Here is a 16,439-nt window from a genome sequence, read left to right on the forward strand (position 1 = left end):
CCAGCGAAGACTGAAGACGGGAGGAAGAGATAGGGCCCTGCGGTACCTAGTCCCGCTGTCCTGTGAGGACCGGGACTCTGTGTAACCCAGAGGCGGCGTGTAGGGTGAGCATGCAGTGTCAGCATGCAGAGTGTGTAGCCAGAGGCATAGGGTCTACACGAGACGAGTCTACACGAGACGAGTCTACACGAGACGAGTGATGTGGGTGTAGCCAGAGGCATAGGGTCTACACGAGACGAGTCTACACGAGACGAGTCTACACGAGAAGAGTCTACACGAGACGAGGGATGTGTGTGTAGCCAGAGGCATAGGGTCTACACGAGACGAGTCTACACGAGACGAGTGAGGTGTGTGTAGCCAGAGGCCTGGAGTCTACACGAGTCAAGTACAGTGTGTTATAAGAAGAATAGAGGTTACGAGTTGTACCGGTGTCGGGTGACCGTACTCGGAAGAATAGAGACCACACGTTGTATCGAGATAAGTGAAGATTTAATAAAAGAAGTGTGTTACCCATCAAGGAGCTTCCTGCCGTCATTTCCCATACTTCAACTGGTGTCAGAAGTGAAACTGTCTTCCAAGCATGGATACAAGGAAGACCAATCGGACCCACGGGATTGACCGCGAGGACAACCTTGACGACCCGGGCCAGCTGCCGTCGGGCGGTGAGGACGAAGAATGGCCCACGCTGCAGGATCCGCCGGCGGAGCCGGAGGAGCGACGGGGGACCGAGGCCGTGCTCCGGGAGGCGCACTCTCGTCTGGCGGAGCTGCTGCTCGCCGCCGCGTCCATCCTGGCGGAAATCAGCTCGTCGGCTGGAGCGGAGACGGCGGCGGACATTCTACAGGGTCGCCCCGCAGATTCCCGCCAAAATGACTTGGCGATTCCCGCCATTTCATCGGCGTCGACTTTTGGCGGGAACGGCGACCGCCACGTGGCGGCGGTTCTCCAAGCGCGCCCTCTTACGTCATCGACGCGCGCTGTGGACCGCCATCAGTCGTCCGCCATTGGGGCCGCCATCTTACACACCGACGGGGCGGCGGGAAGGAACCACGACGCGGAGGACGACTTCATTTTGCAACAGCGCCTCCCCGCATTGTCAGCCTTCAAGGCGGATGGAGGGGACTGGGGCCAGTTTCAGCGCAGGTTTTTGGCGCATCAGGAGATGTCTGCCTGGTCCGATGCTACGGCGCTGCGGGCACTGCCTGCCATGTTGGACGACAACGCGCTCGCGGCCTTCATGTCAGCTCGGAGGTCGGACCGCTCCACGCTTAAGGCAGCACTGGGTCTCATGGCCAGGGTCTACGGACCTCCCTCGGCGTGCCGCCATCATTTTTATGCGAGACGGAAGGCGGACACGGAGACCGCGCTTGCCTATCGCACGGCGTTGCTGGCTCTCGCCGATGCTGCATTCCCTCGGATGGACGAGGAGGGCCAGGATGCGATGGTTTTGGAGCAGCTGCTTAAGTTGGCGCAGGACCTGGGGGTCCCCATCAACACGGCCGACGAGATCGACATTTCTTCCTTACGGGTCGCTACGAGTATACAAGCGTACGAGGCCCTTCAACGCAAACAGGGGGTCGTCTGCAACGCTGCCGTGGCCTCAGCTCCGGGTCCGGTGATCATCGAACCCCAAGTCGTCAGTCCGCGAGAGGAGGCGTTCACCGCGGGACGACCGGGGGACTGGAGGTCGGGGGGTCGGTCGCCTCTGCGATCGGCCCGCAAGCTGGAGCAACCGAGATCACCGACGACCCTCATCACGTGCTACAACTGCGGCCTCCGGGGCCACGTGGCGTCCGGTTGCCGCGCTCCCCGTCAGCGCGCCATGGGATCTCGGCTGGACGACGACCAAGGCCCCAAGGCATCCCTACAAACCCCGGCAAGTCGCGGCACCTCACATGCTCGGCCCACACACTCGACACGCATGGGCCGTCGCGGGGCGACGGAAGAGGGCCGGTTAGGGTTCGGGGATTCGGTTCGGCGAGGGGGGTTCGGCCGGGACCGAAGAGACATTGAGTGGTCGGAGTTGGGGCATAGAATTGTGGCTGCTTCAGCGGGTTCATCCGTCGTTGCGGGTTCTATTGATGGGGTAGAGGTCAGGGTATTGGTGGACACGGGGGCGTCGGCGACTATTATATCTGACCTCATTTATAACATTCTCCCCGTCCAGTGCCGTCCGCTGCTCCCAGTGGATGTGCCATATTTCGCCGCAAATGGGGGATCGTTGGGCATTATCGGTCAGATTAGGGCGTCCATTTGCATTGGAGATATCAAATTGTCGGGACCCGTTTTCGTTTCGTCTTCTTTGGCGGTTCCTTGTCTATTGGGCACTGATTTTTTGGCTAAGATGCCCATTAAAATTCTAATCGATCAGCGTTGCATTGAACTACCTTCGGGTCGCCGTATTTCATTTTTGACGAGCCCTACTGAGATTCGGACGGCGTGCGCCACGATACAAGCATTGGCGACGCAGACCGTGCACGTGCCCCCGGGTTCACAGATGTTAATTCCCCTCCGGTTGCGGAAACCATGGGTGGAGGGGACTTCGGAACAAGGCATGCTTTTGGGTCCTTCTAACAGGGCTGTCGGGGGGGTCGATTTGTCGGTGGCTCACACTTTGGTTCGGGCGGACAAGGATCCGTTTGTGATGGTTTTAAACGCTGGATCGCGGCCAGCCGTCATTCAGCAGGGTACCGTGCTGGCTCACGCGGCGCGGGTTCCTGCGGAGGAGCGGCTGGTTGCGCACGTTGATCCGAGCCCCACGCAGAACATTGAACCGAGGGAGGACCTTGAATGGGTCCATTCGCTGTGTGCGGGCTCGGACGATTTGTCAGGGGTGCAGTTGGGTGCGCTGCGTGGGTTACTAATGGAATTTTCTGATGTGTTCAGTAAACATAAATATGACATTGGGTGTACGGATTTGTTACGCCACCACATTGACACGGGCGATGCGGCACCGGTCAGGTTAAATCCCTTCCGGCTGAGTCCTGCTGAAAAGGAACATGTTCAGTCGGCCGTTAACGATATGCTTGAAGCCGACATTATTTCGCCTTCCTCCAGTCCGTGGGGAGCACCTATTGTGCTGGTTAAGAAGCAAGACGGGTCCTTGCGATTTTGCGTAGATTTCCGTCGCCTGAATAAGATCTCTGTGGCTGACGCGTATCCGCTCCCCAGGATGGACGAGTCCCTCGATGCATTGTCTGGTGCGCGATATTTTTCGACTCTTGATTTGTTATCGGGATTCTGGCAGTTGCCACTCGACGAAGAGTCTAAACCTAAGACAGCATTCCGGACTCCAGGGGGCCTGTTCCAGTTTAACCGGTTACCGATGGGACTTCACTCCTCTCCAGCGACGTTTCAGCGCCTTATGGAGTTGGTTTTGTCGGGCTTGCAATGGGAGACGTGCTTGATTTACCTTGACGATGTCATTGTTTTCAGTAAAACATTTGAGGAACACCTCCAGCGATTGAGAGGGGTGTTCTTGCGAATGCGATCGGCTAAATTGAAATTTAAACCGGCCAAATGCCACCTTTTTCGTAAGTCCGTTAGATACTTGGGTCACATTGTCGACTCTTCGGGGATCTCTACCGATCCCGCGAAGACGGACTGTGTCAGTTCATGGCCGACACCCACGTCAGTTGCAGACGTGCGTAGTTTCATCGGGTTTGCCTCGTATTACCGCCGATTCGTTGAGCACTTCGCCACTATTGCAAAACCCTTGCACGCTCTAACGGCGAAGGGTGTGAAGTTCAAATGGGGACCGGAAGAGGAGGCCGCGTTCTGCGCCCTCCGGGACGCCTTGGTGGGTGCCCCACCCTTGCGTTATCCGGATTTTGCGAGTCCCTTCTTGCTAGACACGGATGCTAGCAACACGGGCATTGGGGGGGTACTGTCCCAGGTCGTTGGAAGAGTCGAAAGGGTGGTCGCTTATGGTAGCAGGGTGTTGTCTCCGGCGGAGTAGCGCTACTGCGTCACCCGTCGTGAACTGCTCGCCATTGTTTTTTTTGTACAACAGTTCAGACCGTATCTCTATGGTCGTCACTTTACGGTCCGGACGGACCACGCGGCGCTACAGTATTCATTGAAGGTCGCCCAACCCTCGGGCCAATTGTCACGGTGGTTGGAAGTTCTCCAAGACTATCAGTTCACGACCACATACCGTAAGGGGTTGCGACACACAAATGCCGATGCCCTGTCGCGATTGTTGCCTTGTCAGAAATGTGCGTGTCTATCGGGATCGGCGCGCTGTAAACCGCCGGGTGTGGAAGATAAGGGGGCATTGGCTGCGACTGCGGGCGCGCCAATCGGGGATGTCCCCGCTACCTCTCAGGATCGGGACTCGCTGCTCTCACTGTCGCTGGGGGAGTGGGGCCGCCTCCAAATGGCGGACAGCTCCCTGCTAAGGAGGACCAGGAGCGAACTGGCTCCTATGTACTTAAACAGGGCATGTTGATGAGATGGGACAGTTTGTCCCGGCGGCATGCGCTGGTGGTACCTTCTGCTGTAAGGGGGGAAGTTGTTTTGGCCGCACACGAACGCCTCTTGCATTTGGGAGTAAACAAAACGCTTGCCCTGCTTCAGCGTGACTATTATTGGCCAGGAATGGGGAGTGACGTGGTAAATATTCTGAAGGGGTGCGTTGAGTGCGCCAGACGGAAACCACCGCCCGTGCCAGCTAATCCACCGCTGCAATCTATTCAGGTCTCGCGCACTAACGAGCTCGTTGCTCTCGATATTCTGGGGCCTTTTCCAGTCACGCCTAGAGGGAATAAATACCTGTTGGTGGGGGTCGAGTATTTCACCCGGTGGCCTATGGCGTGGCCTCTCGCCAACCAGTCGGCAGCGGCCGTGACGGACGCCTTTGTCCAGGGCTATGTCCTGGACAAGGGGGCTCCCGAACGCTTGCTGACCGACCAAGGTAAAAAAATTTCGAGTAAATTGTTGCAAGAGGTGTGCGATCTGTTGGGTACCAAAAAGGTGCGTACCTCCCCGTACCACCCGCAGACAGACGGGATGGTGGAGAGACTTCACAGGACTTTGACTTCTATGCTGTGCCAGCAGGTGTGTGAGGCACATGTAGATTGGGACCTGCAGGTCCCGGGGGTCCTTGCCGCGTATAGAATGGCCCCCCATGCAGCGACGGGTTTTTCCCCATTCTATTTGATGTACGGTCGGGAAGCCGACCCGCCCATGGAAACGCAGCTTGGCCTGTCCGCTCCACGAACTAATTCTAAATTGGCAGAACACATTAAATTCAATATTCACAAGCTGACAGAGGCAAGGGAGGCCGCACGGCTTAATTCGCGGGCTCGCCAAATTGCTAATGAACGGATGCGGGCACGGAAGGTGTCCGTGCACGAATGGAAACCTGGTGACAGGGCCTGGCTGCATTGCCCTCAGGCACCCTTGGCTACGTCGCCTAAATTGTTGAGGCCATGGCGGGGGCCCGTGGAGGTCGTGCGCGTTGCACGGCCCCAGTGCGTTCAGATAAAATGGGGAAAACGACGGTGGTACGTCCACCCCTCCCGACTGAAACCGTTCTCGCCTCCATATGGCCTCCCATCGTGTCGTGAGGGCCGAGCATGTGACGTGACCGACGACCCTAAGGGGGAAATGTCTCTGCCTGATCCTCACATGTCTCCGCCTGATCTGCTCCCAGGTGTCTCGGAACTGACAGCTGCCGACCACCGGCGGCCGGATCTTCGCGGCGGGGCCGGCCCTTTCAGGCCCGTTCCACGCCGTCTAGAGCAGCCGGAGCCGCCGGACGGTCGTCAGTGTCCCGTCCCATATGACGGACCGGCCAGACGGACTCGCGCCAGGTCGCGCTACTTTGTTTGACCTGCCACGTGAGGAGTCGAGGCAGTGGGAGCGCCTCGTCACTGCGTTGGTTGCAGAGACGCTGGGCGCGTTCATTTTCTAGAAATCGATTTTATTATGTTGTTCGTCGGGCTGTATATAGCTTCTTATAAGGTGTTGTGTGTGGTATTGTTAACTTTTCTTGTGTTAATTGTCAAATTGTACATAGGTTGCTGTTGTGTTGTTGTTGCTGTGTTACGGGGCACACTGGGGGGTTTTGTTGTGTTAACGATGTGGGAGGTTGTTGGTTAGCAGCCGGGACGGCTGCGAGCTATGTGGGGGGGGGTGATGTAGTGGTGATACGCGCTGGGGTAGCGATCAGGTGCCAGCGCGTCGTGATTGGATGTGTGTGTGGTGACGCGCGCTGACGGTGAGGGATCAGGGGTCAGCGCGGGATCGTGGGTTGTGTGGTGCTGATTGGCTGGGTGCCGGTGACGCGCTGGTGTGGGAGTGATCGGGTGGCAGCGCGGCGTGATTGGTTGGTGAGTGGAAACACGCGTTGGGGAAAAGAGGATCGTAGAGATAGCGCGTTGTGATTGGTCCACTAAGAAGCGATGCTCGCATCGAGGTCCGCATCCGCTCCGTCTCCCGGGAGGAGGGACTATATAAGGGGATGCGCACAGACGCACGGGGAGAGTGTAACCAGCGAAGACTGAAGACGGGAGGAAGAAATAGGGCCCTGCGGTACCTAGTCCCGCTGTCCTGTGAGGACCGGGACTCTGTGTAACCCAGAGGCGGCGTGTAGGGTGAGCATGCAGTGTCAGCATGCAGAGTGTGTAGCCAGAGGCATAGGGTCTACACGAGACGAGTCTACACGAGACGAGTCTACACGAGACGAGTGATGTGGGTGTAGCCAGAGGCATAGGGTCTACACGAGACGAGTCTACACGAGACGAGTCTACACGAGAAGAGTCTACACGAGACGAGGGATGTGTGTGTAGCCAGAGGCATAGGGTCTACACGAGACGAGTCTACACGAGACGAGTGAGGTGTGTGTAGCCAGAGGCCTGGAGTCTACACGAGTCAAGTACAGTGTGTTATAAGAAGAATAGAGGTTACGAGTTGTACCGGTGTTGGGTGACCGTACTCGGAAGAATAGAGACCACACGTTGTATCGAGATAAGCGAAGATTTAATAAAAGAAGTGTGTTACCCGTCAAGGAGTTTCCTGCCGTCATTTCCCATACTTCACATGTGTAGAGGTCGTGCGGCCAGGGTTGAATGTAGGGGACCAGGGACCATGCCCAGATGTATAAATAAAGAGGAGAGGAAGAGAGTTTCTTCCCCCGGAGCCCCTAGCCTCCGGGGGAATAAAAAACAGGATGTCAATAACAAGACTTCATTCATGTTGGTGTTGAATGGAACAATACAATTATCTTACCAGGACAACTCGTGTGGTATGTCTACATATGGTAGGTTCCCGCTTCAAGTGTATTCACAACGTTTTTGATCAAATGCAGTTCTTCCATAATGAAACACTTTTTGTGAAACGTGCCAGTTACAACACGAAATGCGCACCATTATAATGTGGAACGCGCCCATTGTAACGTGGTTCCAGACATCGATGATGAAATACGTTATTGAGCTGTACGGCTGACCGGTATTATTCAGTATGCGGAATTATACAGTAACACAGCAGCGTACTCTAAAGTTATTTGTCCAACCATCTTACTGTCTTTGTGTTCATCGTAACTCGCCAAACTTTATCGTTACATTATTAATGGGGAAATTGTTTTCACTTAACGCGGCACTTTTCAGGAACGTATCTACTGTGTTCAATTATTACTTACTGTATACGTATGTGTCTGGGGGAGTTGTGGAGAGAGTGGAGAAGTTTCCATACCTGAGTAGTGTGCTTATGTGTAATGCTGTGTGGTAGATCCCTGGCCTGTCACTCCACACGAAGCTTCAGGTCTTCTCGGCCACAGTTATGAGGAGTCCGTTCAAGGAACATCTGTGTTGGTTTCAAACATTCAGGCTGGCCTGTTTACGATCTATCTTGGGTTTAACCAGATTAGATTGTGTGAGGCGTTCATAGATCCTTGAACGAGCTGGACACAGTCTCCCCAGTGAGCTCCTCCGGCAGGCTAGGCTGCATTGGCTGAGTCATGTAGCTCGCATGCCCAGCCACTGCACGGCCAAGCAGCTTCTGTTTGGCCAAATAAGGGAACTAAATGGACGTGGCACAGGCAAGAGAAGACATGGGCTGATGTGGTATAGGTGGTTGCGAAGCTGAGTGGATTTGCCGAAGACTGGTACCAGCGGTGTCAAGATTGGCCTTTGTGGAGGAGGCTTCAGAAGAAAGTTATTGGGCAGTTACAGGTAGTTGCCCTCCAACAACAGCAACGTTCACAACAACGAGTAGATTGCTGGGCAGCTAAAATGCAGCAAGCTGGTACAGTGGGGAGCACAGATGGTGCATTTGCCAGTCATCTCAGGCATTAAACTCATGAAAATTGGATCTGTCCAGTGACCTGCGAGCAGCGAGCTTTAGACGCTTTAAGTGGCCTCAAAGTGCACCTCACCTGGCACAAGCACCGTGATTACATCACCGCCACTTTGTGGAGAATGGTCGTTGTGTCAGAGTGTAGTTAATTTGACTTAATAACTCCATTAACCCACCAGAGCATTGTGCATAGGAAACAGTCCCTCTGTTTAAATTGTTTTCTATTTTCTGTGCAAGCTGATGAACATCGAATCTAACAATTTATCAGTTTATCAGTTCTTAACATATTCACCTTACATATGACAATTTGGCAACCGCCGAGAAGGAAGAAAGACTTTGATTTTGGTGCCCCACCCTTGATCGTGGCACCTTGGGCGGTCGCATATTTGGCACACCCGATGGCTGAGGGATGGCCATGGGTGCACCCAAACCACACCAAAAAATTAAAAGGTTCGATTCCCTGGTTATAAACACAATATCACACACTTGCCATGGTTTTTTATTGGCACCGCTGTACACGGAGCTCGGCACAAGACTGAAAGTTATGATTTGGCTGCACTTAGTCACAGAAACAGATAGATACGCACAAATACATAGCTAGATATATATTAATAGACAAAGTCACAGAGATAAATAGATGTGGCTTGAAAATGGCTTAAATTTTCCCAAAAAAACAATGCATTTGGTGGAGGCTATGCATTTGTGTTGTGTACTGTGCTTTCATGCTTGTTACGCAAAAAATGCTCGTTAACCGAAATTCGTGATACGAAAATCATCGTTTTCCCTCTGACTACACTTTTAAAGGCTGAGTTACGGTTCAACCCCAAAATGTTCAACTCATGAACCCATTTTTTCACTTGAGAAATGAAAATTGTAATTTTAAAATAAAGTAATAAAACATTAAATACACATGAAGAACCACAGTGCTTGCAGGTGCCTATCCTCAACATCTGCAATTAACACCGCCACCCACTGCTCCTCCACCACCCATGGCTTACCCATTACAGTGCCACCACGGGACCCCTCTCCTCCACAATGCGAATCAAGCAACACGGGACAGCTGGTAAACAATTGTGGGCCGTGGTCCCACCCCACCGCATTCGATAAATCCATCTCTGCTCGTTACGCGAAACTTTGCTCGTTCTGCAAACAAATTGGTCTAAATTCAAATTGCTCGTTATCGCTAATTATCGTATAAAGAACGCTCGTTAAGCGAGACATGCCTGTGTCAGAGTTAGTTCAAGCTTTAATGTTGTGTTCTAGATGTAGTGCTGATACATGATCTGAGGGTAGAAATACTCGCGCGATCTAAGGGTACATTATCAGGATGACGTCACGAGGAAAAGGAGAGAGAGGTGAAGTCATCGGGAGAGGTGGGGCGATCGTGGGAACTTCTGGGAGAGGAACAGAGGTAAGTGGACCCGCGTGCGGCGTGAACCCACGGAAAACAAAGAAAAGTGTCTACCCTCAATCTTCGTCTGGTGGACTCTCTACATAGGTAATGCTACTTACATGTTTAATTCCTATATTCTAGGCCATGCTACATGTAACATTTACAATTTGTAGATAATTATTTTAATTATCAGGAAAATAAGTTAAGAAGAAATGGAAGCTATCTTGGTTTATCTTTTTCCATCTGAGTCTAGCCTTATCTTGGTCTATCTGTATGTGTATTTAGTGTCTCTCTCAGTGTCTTGAAACGGACCTAGCACCTGCACACAAGCTGATTTTATTGCTCCATATCCTGTGGATATCCTTTCTGATGAGTTCCATTCTTTAGCTGCCACTTTATCATTACTCTTGACGATTTTACATCATCTCAAGTGATGTGTCCTGCCCGAGCCTATTTACTTTTTTGAACAATTTGAATGTCATTAACCTTAATCCATGTGTTTCCCTTTGTACCTCTCAGTATAATTCCAAGCATGGATTTCTCCATGCTTCCTTGCAAACTTTTCAGGATTCATACATTTTGCTAATGACCATGCTTATAAAACATGTCATACCAGTTAGCACACACTAATTAAAAACATTCTTCTATCGGCAGATTGGTACCTTACTTTTAATATCAAGGTCTGCTTTCCAAAAGCATTCCAACCTGCACAACTCAACTTGCACACATGCCCTGAAATCAATCATCTGCACTGCTCGAACAGCAAAAGATCTAATTCCCCACAAAATCCGGTATAACTCGTGTCACCACGACTCACTTCTCTGCATTCTCCTATTGACTCCCCCATCTTTTTCACTTCTCTTCATTCTTCATCTTTCTCTCCCCATGTCTCAATGTCCCCGTGTTTCCCCCTGTGCACACTACTCCTGTGTTCTCCTCGCTATGTCCCCGTGCATCTTTCCCTGTGTGCTAACGTCTATCCCTGTGTCCCTGCACTTCTCACTCCATGTCCCCGCGCATATCGCTTCGTATCCCCAAATCTCTCTGCATGCTTTGGCATCTCTTGCCGTTTCCTCACACGTCTCATTGCGTGTCCCCGCTTGTTTATTCCTGGGTCCTTCCTCATCCCTTTCTGTGTCCCCACACGTCTCTCCCTGTTCCTGTGCATCTCTCTCTGTCCCCATGTCTCTCCCCATGCCCTGCGTCTCTCCCTGTTCGCCACTTCTCTCCACATCTCTCCCTGTGTCTCTTATTTTCTTTCCTGTATCTCTGAGTTTCCCAGTGTCTACCCTGGTGTCCCCACACCTTCCCTGCATCTCTCTCAATGTTACTCTATCAGCTTTGGCACTATTCTTACCTCGACCCTGGCTATCTTCTCAATTAACTATCTCTTTTGCTTGCCAACACGCTGCATCGTATGACTTTAGCTCACGCTCTGCCCAACTGCTCAGAATGCATTAATTTCTGTGGTTATAATGGAAACTGCAATTCTCACTGTAAACACTGAAATGATATCAAATTGAACCCTTAAGTTAAAGTGAAAAGTTCTTCTGACCTGGAGAGCTTCTTTACATCGTCCAGTAGAGTCTGCACCTGCTCCTTCTTCTTCTTGAATCTCTCATCTGTCACGGCAGCAGCACAAGCGGGATTGTTAGGGATTACTCGGGCCACACTCGAGTCCATTGACTCAAGCCGGATTACTGGGATCGCACTGCCCTCTACTGGGGACCCTGAGCCGATAGTGGAAATTCCAAATTTCCATGGCAGAGGCCTAACAAATGTCTTCCCTAAAAACAGTACTCAATTTAATTAGGTAATGTGCTCTATTAAACACCTATTAAATTTGAACTTTCAGCTTACTGAATCTGAGTGTGTTTTTGCCATGGCACTGACTGCCAATGCCTAAGTGGCTGAGAGTCACAGTGAGGCATCAGTTACAAGACACAAGGCTTTTAGATAAGGGCACTTAGAGCTCAGCATAACAGTTTCTGTTAAATGCCAAGGGACTAGAGGCACTCTTCAATGCTATTCCCAAGTCATGTGCAGTATGGGGATACGTGCATGCCCAGGTGAAGTGGTCACATCCGCCCTATGCCTCCCAGTGGGCATCACTGCCATGCGCTGCGTAGCGCCGGGACGCGGGAGCCACAGGAGAGCAGCAAGAGCGCAACCCCCCCTGACCCTGCGAGCAGTGCGCCCCACACGGAGGGAGCAAGAACTCCACCCATAGCAAGATGTGTGGCACTGCTCTAGATGCCTCGCGAGTTGCCGAGCGGGTTGTAAGCGCCACACTGAGCCCAGCGCCGAGGGAGCTGAGGGGCGTTCAGCGTCTGTCAGGGTGCCTAGCAATGCCTGTGAGTGCAGATTCAGCGTGTGTGTGGCTCCCATGATTAGACACTAAATCTGTTTTATGTCATGTGAAAATAACAATGTGATGTAATTCATATGCCTGTGAGATAACTCATGGCTACTAAGAGAGAAGGCCATAAATTATTCACAGGGTCATGCACTCGCACAGGCTACGCATGAACAAGGCCAATAGGTTTACAGGACCGTGCACAAACAGGCTATATGTTTACATGCTGCGTGTAAAGGCGAGGGTAGAGTCACGGGGTTGGAGTGAGGAGGCTGAGCCCCATGACCCCGTGACCCCATGATCCTGGTGCTGAGGTCAGGGCTCATGTGTCCCCAGGCCCCGGCTCTTAAACGAACCTGTAGCCATGGCTCCACGTGCTCAGCTCGCAGTGTTACCGTCAACGATGGAACGGGTTCCTCCTCACAGCACTGTGGGAACAGAGAAGGAGATCGGTGGGACAAAAACAAAGCTCAGTGAGGGAGGAACAGTTGAGTTATGGGTTATGATCCTCTGCAAAGACATGAGTCTTGGGAGGCGCGCGGCCTCAGCAGAGTTCCCTCTCGGCCACTCCGCCGCCCACTCCACGCTCCTCTTGCCGAGCTCAACGCAGGCGCGACCACCCCAGCGTGGTCTACTCTCGCGTGGACGTTAAAGACCCAGCGAACCTCTCAGGATTACAACGACCTCGTCTAAATCACCACACTTGTACAACAGCCTCCACACCTAACTACAGACACCCCCATGACTCTTACTAAACACAGCAATAGTCGCATTGGATAAATAAAGGCCACAAGTTTAACAATCGCGACACAGTTATAACTGAGTCGGTACTGTCAGCAGGTTTGACCACATTATGACCACCCATAGGCCATGAGCCAGATCCCCGTGTTGATGAAAAGGCTGAGAGACATCGCCCTGGCGATTTGTCCGATCGTTGGCGATGAAGAAAGAAGCGAGAGGACGAGGCGCGTTCTCTAGCACGGGAGCGAGCGCAGAGCCCGGCCAGAGCGAGACGCCCCCCTGTGGCGCGGAGACAATGCACTGCCCCAGCTCGTCCTGCTCTCTGAGCCCCCCCGTCTCTCACCTGGCTTCAGTGTTGACTTCGACATCACCACGAGAATAGCAACGAGCGAGTAATCATCGATACGAGGCTGTGAGAGAGGTACTGGTTGTGAGAGAGAGGTACTGGTTGTGAGAGAGAGAGGTACTGGTTGTGAGAGAGAGGTACTGGTTGTGAGAGAGAGGTACTGGTTGTGAGAGAGAGGTACTGGTTGTGAGAGAGAGGTACTGGTTGTGTGAGAGAGGTACTGGTTGTGAGAGAGGTACTGGTTTTGAGAGAGAGGTACTGGTTGTGAGAGAGGTACTGGTTGTGTGTGAGAGGTACTGGTTGTGAGAGAGGTACTGGTTGTGAGAGAGAAGTACTGGTTGTGAGAGAGAGGTACTGGTTGAGAGATGCGTTACCTTCCCGAATGTCACCGCTAAGATTGCCAGCGGAGCTCTTCCTGCCCCAACCATTCAGGCGCAGATCTCAAAGTCGCGCAGCGCACAAGCGGCCACCGGGTTTGACGTTTCGGTCAACCCCGACCATGAACTACTCAGAGCTCTCTCACCTCTCTCAGCAGCAGCAGCGGCTCCTGCTGCTCCTGTCCCGGCGTCTGCAGGCGACGCAGCGATGAGCTCAGTGCGGGCGACTCTCTCCTGAGCTCTGGCTCGCTCTCCGCTTCTATCCTCACCGCTGAGTGAGCGTCTCTCGCCCAGTGAGATGGGGAGGTGCGAGTGGGGCGGGGAGTTTCACTTCGCTTGGCTCCCTGCCAGGGGCTTTCCAGGCTGGGACGCGGGGCTGGGGCAGCACCCGGGCTGGCCACGTGGTCTGGTGGTGTTTGTGCAGTGAAGGGATATTGCCCGAAACGTCGCCTATTATATATTTTATTTTAAGGAAGCATCATTGACGAAGTTGTTGGGTTTGATGATGGGTGTGTTTACACTGTGTGGTGTATGGTACATGGTGTGTGTAGTGTGGTGTAGTGTGGTGTTGTGATGGCTGTGTCTACACTGTATGGTATATGGTGTGTGTAGTGTGGAGTGATTATGGGTGTGTTTACACTGTGTGGTGTGATGATGAGTGTGTTTACACTGTGTGGTGTATGGTGCATGGTGTGTGTAGTGTGGAGTGATGATGGGTGTGTTTACAATGTGTGTTGTATGGTACATGGTGTGTGTAGTGTGGTGTTGTGATGGCTGTGTCTACACTGTGTGGTGTATGGTACATGGTGTGTGTAGTGTGGGGTGATAATGGGTGTGTTTACACTGTGGTGTATGGTACATGGTGTGTGTTGTGTGGAGTGATGATGGGTGTATTTACACTGTGGTGTATGGTACATGGTGTGTGTTGTGTGGAGTGATGATGGGTGTGTTTACACTGTGTGGTGTATGGTACATGGTGTGTGGAGTGATGATGGGTGTGTTTACACTGTGTGGTGTATGGTACATGGTGTGTGTAGTGTGGAGTGATTATGGATGTGTTTACACTGTGTGGTGTGATGATGAGTGTGTTTACACTGTGTGGTGTATGGTGCATGGTGTGTGTAGTGTGGAGTGATGATGGGTGTGTTTACACTGTTGTATGGTACATGGTGTGTGTAGTGTGGTGTGATGCTGGGTGTGTTTACACTGTGTGGTGTATGGTACATGGAGTGTGTAGTGTGGAGGATTGGTGGCTGTGTTAACACTGCACAGTGCAGGATGTTTTATATTTTAGCAGCAGTTACATATTTGTACAGAGATGATATCGATGCTCATTATGGATCATCCAGTGTAAGGGTTGTGAGTGCATTTAATAACTCCTAAATGTTTCAAATAAATACTCTTACTTTGGAATTGGTAAATGTCTTTAGAGATGCATTTTTGTTAACTAAAAAATACTGTAATGTGCAGCTCAAGTTTGTGTGGATCACACTTCGGTTCCCTGTTGATTTTACATATGGAGCAAGAAACGACGCATCAAGACCTGTCTGCATACCCGTGATTGTGCAGCTAACAATTGTGCCGCATTGGGACGCTCTCAAAGTTCCGTTCACATTCTCCAGAATGGGAGAGGCAAACTAAGACAAGTCAAAGTGAACGACTTCAACTGTCTCTCGTCTCAACCAGCACGGTGAGGCGCTCATCTTCATTGGTGGCTTTGAGTCAGCAGTGTATATTCGTGAACCCGTTCAACACGGAGGCTGGGTGCCCACTGGCATGCTCACTTTGCTGACCTGCCCATACTGGACATGTGTGACAAAGAGCTTCAAAGCTCATCGGATTCCTCCACTCTAAATAAATACAGATTCTGATTCTGACTTTACAACACCACGACTGGTTTGAGGATCAAAGTAACGCGTTCCGTACAGTGCCCGGATACGGAACCCAAGCACGCAGGTAAAGTTCGGGGCTTTCCGACAGTGGCGGTGTTGTTCGCTCGCGGGTTCCTGAGACGCTCGCACACAGAGCCGCCCTGCAGCCCAACCACACCCAGCACCGTGCGTGTGGGCATAGTTCCAATGTACCTGTGTACCTGTGTACAGGTGTGTGGGTACAGATATACAGTGTAGATTAATTGAAGACTGGTAGCACCAGCTGCCCTCGTGTCATCTCAGTGGTTCAGATGTGGCTGGGATCAGATCCAGGTTTGTTGTTGGGGTCAGTGACACAGATCGTCTCCCTTGTGTCCCAAGCCCTTCCCCAAGTCTCCATCTGCTCCTGCCTGACCCCAGACCGATAACCCTCCCTTCACAGCCCATCAACTCACTCAACACTGCCTCTCGTTACCAACCTAGGTTTACCCCTCAGCTCTACCAACCATCAGCACGCACAGCCCTACCAGCACTCTCTCTCTCCCCCAGATGCCCAACCCAATTAGGGCTCACTAAAAGCAGCAATCACTGGGTTTAAGGTGGACATTTGTTACAATGGAGTGTAAAAAATTGCACCACGATGGCAAGATGCTAACTAACTCGCATGGTATGCAGGAGGTCGTGGTTTCGCCTGTATATTTAAAGTTCTCCCCATGGTCGTGTGGATTTTTCTATGGGTCCAAATACTAAAAAAAATGCGTTTCGCGTATTTGGCTGCTATAAATTTCGACATGATGATAATCCACTCAGTTGAGCTTTAATAATGTATGGCCAGGTCGCTTCTGAAAAAAAGATATAGAGCTCACTGGGCCTTACCCTGTAAAATATAAATTGTTTAGTGTAGTAAACGTGAATGGAATGACTACAATAAGCAATGAGTGTGTGCATTAGTTTAACACGTAGGCTTTCACGACCAATATTATTCATAATAAACGTTTTCGGGTTAGATCGCGTTATTTAAAAATGTGTCGTAACCCTCCACCACCTGACACGGCCA

At 51.8% G+C, this 16,439-nt stretch overlaps 1 protein-coding gene across 3 annotated transcripts in view; it reads right to left on the reverse strand.

Moving 5' to 3' along the window:
* The window catches only part of LOC144951786 (uncharacterized), a 225,781-nt gene that overhangs the window by 195,614 nt on the left and 13,728 nt on the right, over positions 1-16,439 (reverse strand). For 2 of the 3 annotated variants that reach the window (XM_078882163.1, XM_078882164.1), the window contains exons 2-3: positions 12,404-12,475; positions 11,247-11,313 (exon numbers count right to left, since the gene is read on the reverse strand). In XM_078882163.1, coding sequence (XP_078738289.1) covers positions 11,247-11,313; positions 12,404-12,413 — 77 coding nt within the window. In that variant the 5' untranslated portion in view covers positions 12,414-12,475. Of the gene's footprint in view, positions 1-11,246; positions 11,314-12,403; positions 12,476-13,657; positions 13,800-16,439 lie in introns of those variants that run through there. The other variant, XM_078882165.1, reaches the window with a different exon arrangement.

Source organism: Lampetra fluviatilis, chromosome 3 (genome assembly GCF_964198595.1).
Source record: "Lampetra fluviatilis chromosome 3, kcLamFluv1.1, whole genome shotgun sequence".
Classification (NCBI taxonomy): Eukaryota; Metazoa; Chordata; class Hyperoartia; order Petromyzontiformes; family Petromyzontidae; genus Lampetra; species Lampetra fluviatilis.